The sequence below is a fragment of the Leptopilina boulardi genome, unplaced genomic scaffold (genome assembly GCF_019393585.1).
Source record: "Leptopilina boulardi isolate dan_hultmark-lab unplaced genomic scaffold, ZJU_Lbou_2.1 LbouV2_231, whole genome shotgun sequence".
Classification (NCBI taxonomy): Eukaryota; Metazoa; Arthropoda; class Insecta; order Hymenoptera; family Figitidae; genus Leptopilina; species Leptopilina boulardi.
Genome location: NW_026137787.1, coordinates 554,233 through 561,045, shown reverse-complemented (window position 1 = coordinate 561,045; position 6,813 = coordinate 554,233). Strand labels below are relative to the sequence as shown.

Genomic DNA, 6,813 nt, shown 5'->3' with positions numbered 1-6,813 from the left:
TGAACTTTCGCGATATTCGTGCTTCCTCAATACCAAAGGGAATTTCGAATTTAGTCTAAAGTTACGGTATATAGTGACATGCGGAGACAATCACCTGAAACCCTACTACTCCAATAATTCCATACATAAAGTTTTACCATCCAAGTTGAATCATGTACAAAAAAAATAATTTCCAAGAGGGAAAAATTAATTTTAAACGACTAACGATTTGAATAATTTATTATTGAACTTAAATTAAATTATAGTATATACAATTTTATAATTTAATGATATCTAAATTAGAGAAATCATCCGTAGTAATCACTGGTAAATCATTGCTAGTAAGATTATGTAATACTTTCCTTATAGCTGTAGGATTGTCTATAGTAATCTGTAAAAAAAATAATACTATTTTGAAACAAAAATTTCTATTTTGTCTTTAATGAAATTTATATTTACCACATGTCCAGCTCTATTAACCCAGTACATTTTCAAATTTCCGTATCCCTTCACGTAACCTTCGATAAAGCCATTTATTAATAATGGTTCTCTGTTGGCAGCTAACCATTTTGTTGAATCTTTCCAAAAGAGATTACTGATCCATTGAAGGGTACCTGATTATTATTTATAAAATCAAAAATTTTTACAAATAAAGGAATAGAACTTTATGTGATGAAAAATTAATTATCAATACTTTACCTGGAGTATCGATAACTAAATCAAATTGTCCATTACAAACAAAGACTTTAAAATTTGGTTGATTAAGAAGATATTCAACTGCAAAACATAATTAAAATCAAAGTAAATATTTTTGACAATTATACATTTAAAGATGTAAATATTTTCCATAAGTTTTCTACTTAAAATACTTTCAGGATTTAAATTTAAATTACTATAGGATTGGAGCTAAAATTCTGTGAATAATAAAATATACGAATGACATGTGACCTTTTTTGGTGACAGGTTTCATTAATTTCCCTGCAAGACGTTTATAAATAGGCGTGCTTTCTAAATTGAAATAACTCCCATTTGGTAAATTGAGCGCTGACTTTACTCTGGATTCCATTAAATTCTTTATTATTACTTCATCTGAAAATATTTATTTCTTACATAATTAAATTTCTAAACTAGAGATAATTTTCAGAATAGACTCCTTTTATTAATAATTTTAGTGTATAGTTTAGAAAGAATTCTTATGATATCTAGGTTATATTACCTTTAGCATATGGATCAAAACGATGATGATCGTTTTTCATTTTCGATAAAATATTATAGAAATTTACATTTCCTGTATATTTTTCAATGGCACGGATAGTAGATTGCATAAGTTCATGTGCACCATTCCAATCTTTCATTTTTGCACTAAGTTTTGTTTGCTTAGCTAAATCCATAATCGCCTTATATCCTTCTTTATCAACTAACCCCTAATAAAATTAAGTTTTTAATTTTTATAAAAATTAATATAAACCAAAATATATTTTATATAGTAGAAAAAAATAGATTACATTATGATACAAATATGATCCCCATGTTAGAACAGAATCAACTGGTGAAATCCAAGCGCTTATAAGTCCAATTCCTTTTAAATTAGTAAAATTCCAACCGTTTTCTATTTTCTGTAAATTAAAAAAAGAACAGATGATATTGTATAAAAGAATAATCTGTCATAATTTATAAATAGCTTTTTTTACCCGAATCCATTCATAAGCCAAGGTAGCAGCTATCTTTCCTCCATAACATTGTCCAACGATATATGTTTGTACTTTGGATAAATTAGGAAATTTTATAAAGAGATGTTCGATTAAAGTAAGAAGATCCTGTACAACTTGTTTTTCTGTTTTTGGAAGATCGTTGCTTGAATTTACATAACTAAAGCCAGTTCCCACTGGACTGTCGATTAAAAGTATATTGTAATCTTTAACCTGTTGTAAAGAAAAAAAAACATTAATTGTCAGTATTAAATATTGTAATTATTCATATTGAAATTAATTGCCAAATTCTGTAAAAATTTTATTGCTTCTAAAACTAAGATAAGGACCTGTGTCACCATCATTCAAGGAAACAAATAAATTACAACGCTTTTAAGCAGTGGCTGACATTTGGTTAACTCCCTCCGTTCATATTCAAGGTCTTTCTTTCATCCTCTGGTGCAATGTCAAGCTGCAACCCATAAATTCTACTGCTTATTGTTCTTGAGTGTCAACATTTGGGAATTTACTGATACACAAGCTGCGTAAAATTTAAAGAGGGTAAGTTTCTGTCACGCAACTTTATATTTCTGCGTTCCATTAATTTTTAACGCGTTGAATTTGATGTTAAGAGATGACCCTAACGGATTTAAAATTTTTTTCAAACATAATAAATTTTAAACCATTTCTTACCAATGAATTGGATCTAGATGTCAGATTCAAAGTTAAAGGACCAATTTCTTTGAAGTTTGTATAACCTGTTGATGATATTCCTGGACCACCCTCTAACCAAATTAATAAAGGCTTTTCGGTGTATAATGAAACATTAGCAGTTGTATAATGAAGCCAATAAAACATATTTGCACCTTGTCTAACATTTATGAATCCCCATTCTTGTTCACCTCCAAAACCATATTTACCTAAATGTAATTACAAAAATTTAAATTACATAAGTGAATGTTAATTTTATATATATATATATATATATATATATATATATATATATATATATATATATATATATATATATATATATATATTCGTACCATGAATACTTGGAAAAAATCCTAGAAACAAAATTAAAATTATATTTCTCAGAGACATGTTGTCACTGTTTAAATAGAACTAATTCTTAACTTAATGACAAAAATTTCAAATTCATTAGATAAAAGTATTTATATTTTTTTTTCGGAAATATTAATTAAGGAATTTTCAACACTTAGATTATAATTTAATATTTATTCAAGTGAATTGCTAATAAATTATTCACTTTTCACAAAAACAGATAACAATAAATTTCTAACGAAAATTGTTAGATATTTTATTCATGATTTTTTTATAAAGAAGAAATAGATGCTTTATATTAAGTTTATCATTTAATTAATGTAATGATTTACTGTGAATAGTATTGTATTTAATCTTAATTTATTGACAATTGCATGTTACTTATTAAAATATAAATCATAATGTAAATTGAAAATTTATCTTAAGAAAAATAAGAAATCACATGAGTAGAATACAATAAATTAATATAAATGAAAAGATTTGAATTTGCATAATTTATACGGTACGACAATAATTACAAATTATGATTTACGATAAGATCGTTTTTTCAGAAAAAAATTTCTATTATCTTTGCCTTGGAGTAAAGAAGAGTCTTATACAAAAATAAAAATTTGGACATAAGACATATTATAATAGTAATTCAACTAAATGTACCTGCCGGAATTGATTATTTGTCAATCCAGAGAAAACTGATATTCGTTATTTTCACTAGAAAATACAAGATTCCTTTATAAAAGAAGCCATTTCATTTAAATGTTCAGGAAAGTTTCACACTAAACATTTATTTAATCGGAACATTAAAATCTTTACACAATTTTCACTAAATATTGCAATTAAATATTCCGAACATTTCAAATAAATCTTTAGGAAATCTTTAGGAAAGTTAAGGTGCTGTGGGGGTAATAGTAATAAATAAACAGGCATATAATAATAAATGTTAAATTGACCTTAAGGATCTTCCGGCGTTAAAATAGACCGTACCTTTCTTTCAACGAAAACTTTAATTTAACGAAAATTACAATAAACGAAAACTCAAAAATAATAAAATATAACGCAAATATAAACCTTAAGCCTTAAACAGAAATAATTTTATTATAATGGTAACAGTAAAGGTTAGTACAAATTTTTATAAGGAATTAAGAAGGATTTAGATATAAAGAGTATTATGACTTACCTTAGAAATTTAGATGTAAGATGTATGAAAAAGGACCACTGCTATGTCCTTAAATATGGGCAGGAACGATTGGTACCAAATATTGCTTTAGAGCTCACAGGAAGGTTGACCTTGATGAAAACCCAAATTATTAAATTCTTCCAGAAAAGGAAGAAGAGATAATTTCCAAATATTATGGGAAAGTTAAAGCCTTGAATACTTAAATGAATTCTTCTTGACGTAAGAACTTTTAACACTTGACACAGAGATTCTTCTAAATTCAACTTGCATATAAAATGGAGTAGGAAAACAGTACTTCTACAAGATTTCGTATATGAAGTTGACGTGCTGGTACCGAAATCTGAACTGGTCTCTCCTGGTAAATGTGGACCTTTTATACAGGATTTTCACAAAGAGGATAGATTAACCGGGTGTAAGAAATAAACTCTCATTAATCTAGGTGCCAAGTCACTCGGGAATCAGAGGAAATGAAAAGGCGGATACCTTAACACGTATTCGGTTTAAGGCATCAATGATAGGCCTGGAATCGCGTTTATGTTGACCGTGGTTAAGGGGATCTTAGAACGATGAAATCGGAGTTGCCACAAGAGGAAGTGGATCGGAATTCGGTTAAGAAGAAAGGCTAGGGCTCTCTTGCGGACAAAACTCAGGAGGAACTTTGCTGTCGATCTCCTAAAGCTTAACAATATCCAAATTAGAACTGTGGTTCGCTTGCTCACAGGACACGGCTTACTCAACTATTATCAGCACAAAATAGGTAGACAAGTGTCACTTAGGTGCAAACTGTCTGAATCGAATGAAGAATCATCGACTCATATTCTATGTCACTGTTCATCGTTTGCGGCAGTTAGACATCAATACTGGGAACAAGCATTTGTGGAACCAAAATGGATTCATAACCTCTTAGTTAAAGAGATTTTGGCTTTCTGGAAAAGGACAAGTCTTCGAGTAAGTTACTTTCCATCGCGTTTTCTAGAGGGACAGGTATAATTGAAATAAAAATCAAATCGTTTGATCCCAGGGTTTAACACCTCGAGTGTCGCCTATAGGCGTCATGATTGAACCTGGACGAATCCGATTTTAGTTATTCAAAATGGTGGATACAATATGATGGACGACAATTTGAAAATGTTATGCAATTCGTTTGAAAATGAGTACTAGAGGGTTTTCAGGGTCGCTGATTACGAATCCGATGTCAGTTTTTAAAAATTCAAAATGGCGGATTCAATATGGCGTCTGACAATTTGAAAATATTTATTAATTCGCGTGAAAATGGGTACTCGAGGATTTTCGATGTCACTGATTACGAATCCGATGTCAATTTTTTAAAATTCAAAATGGTGGATCCAATATGGCGGACGACTTTTTGAAAACCTAATGCAATTTGCTTAAAACTTATTCCCCGCGGGTTTTCGTTGTCGCTGATTACGAGTCCGATGTTAGTTTTTCAAAATTCAAAATGGCGAATCCAATATGGCGGACGATGTTTAAAAAATTGATCGTCTTTTCTTGAAACTCGTTACTCGGGGGTTTTTAAGGTCGCCGATTTCGAATCTGGCGTTATTTTTTAAAAATTCAAAATGGCGGGTCTAATACTCTCAAGTAACAAGTTTAAAGCAAATACGATTAATTTTGGAAAAATCGTCTTCAGGTTTATGTTCATAAGCCAGTTTTGAGCCATATGCCTTGAATTTAAAAAAAAAATTTTGAGAAAATCTTTTGAGATAGCCGCATGTTTTTTTCACATATTCCTTATAAAACAACCAAACAATAAATATCTGATTTTTTTAAATACTTTATATTAAGTTGAACATTCAAAATTTACATTTTGGGAAATCTCTAAATCATATTTATATTATACAGAATGTTGTGAAAATGAATTACTGGCCTGAAAATATATCACGTTGCTTTAAGAAAATGTGTTTGCTCTACAGCATTGCCAAGCCGCTACATTGTAACCTTTGTCAGCAAATAGGAATTCTACCAATGGCAATATATTAAAGAAGTTATATTTCCAGCGAGATTAAACTTGTGGTGAAATATATTACAGAAACAGATGACACACACACACATATATATTAATATATATTTTGCCAAAAATCATAACACCAAAAAAGAAAATATTTTTTTTATATATATATATTTCAATTATTTAATTTAACATAAAAGTGAACTTAAATTACAACGGTTTTTTATTCTATTTTTCCCCTTTTTGAATTAATAATTTAAATATCAGTTATAAAGTTTTATATATGAATTTAAATTTGTCTTTTATTATACTCTCTTTAGGAATTATATATATTAATGCGAAAATAATAAATAATTGTTATTAAAATTCTTTTACACTATGTTAGCTATAATCTAACTGTTTAAAAAAAATTTTGATCAATATAGTTTGAGATGAAATATTCAGGACAATGCCGTTAACACCTAGTTGCGCATTAATAAACTTGGCTAGAATAGCGACACTTTGAGTATCTGTTAGGTTGAGCTTGCTCTGTCTTTATGAAGGTAGAATATTAAAATTTCCTTCACTAACTTTACGAGCTCACTCTACATAAACAAAAAGCGCAGATTTTTTTAAAAATTATTTTAAAGGAATTATTAATTTTCCAATTTAACTACTGATTACATACCCAAAAGAAAAATTATCAAACTTTAATTTAGAATTAATTTTCTCTTCTTTAGAAAAGTCTATATTTATATTGCAGTAAATTTATATATTATTTTTTTATATTTTACAAAGAAAAATTTACTTATTACGATAGTAAGTTTCCTACCTTTTTAGAACTGACACGGAAATCAAGGAATCTTATTGAAAATTAAATGTCTATAGTTTAGACGCCTTGTTTTGGACAAAATCTCAAAAGATTGCGGCGATATGTATCTCAATAAATAAATAAATGA

At 28.6% G+C, this 6,813-nt stretch overlaps 1 protein-coding gene across 2 annotated transcripts; it reads right to left on the bottom strand.

The window, feature by feature from the left end:
• Positions 1-201: 201 nt before the first annotated feature.
• On the bottom strand, positions 202-4,235 carry LOC127280261 (retinoid-inducible serine carboxypeptidase-like). 2 transcript variants are annotated; one of them, XM_051303151.1, is made up of 9 exons: positions 3,907-4,235; positions 2,361-2,587; positions 1,671-1,901; positions 1,485-1,595; positions 1,196-1,403; positions 928-1,068; positions 679-756; positions 439-593; positions 202-370 (listed from the first exon to the last, which is right to left on the bottom strand). In XM_051303151.1, the coding sequence occupies exons 2-9, from the start codon at positions 2,523-2,525 to the stop codon at positions 257-259; spliced, it is 1,203 nt and encodes a 400-aa protein (XP_051159108.1). In that variant the 5' UTR covers positions 2,526-2,587; positions 3,907-4,235; the 3' UTR covers positions 202-256. The 2 variants fall into 2 exon arrangements, with proteins under 2 accessions (XP_051159108.1, XP_051159107.1); XM_051303150.1 differs by lacking the exon at positions 3,907-4,235 and adding an exon at positions 2,714-2,839.
• Positions 4,236-6,813: the final 2,578 nt, after the last annotated feature.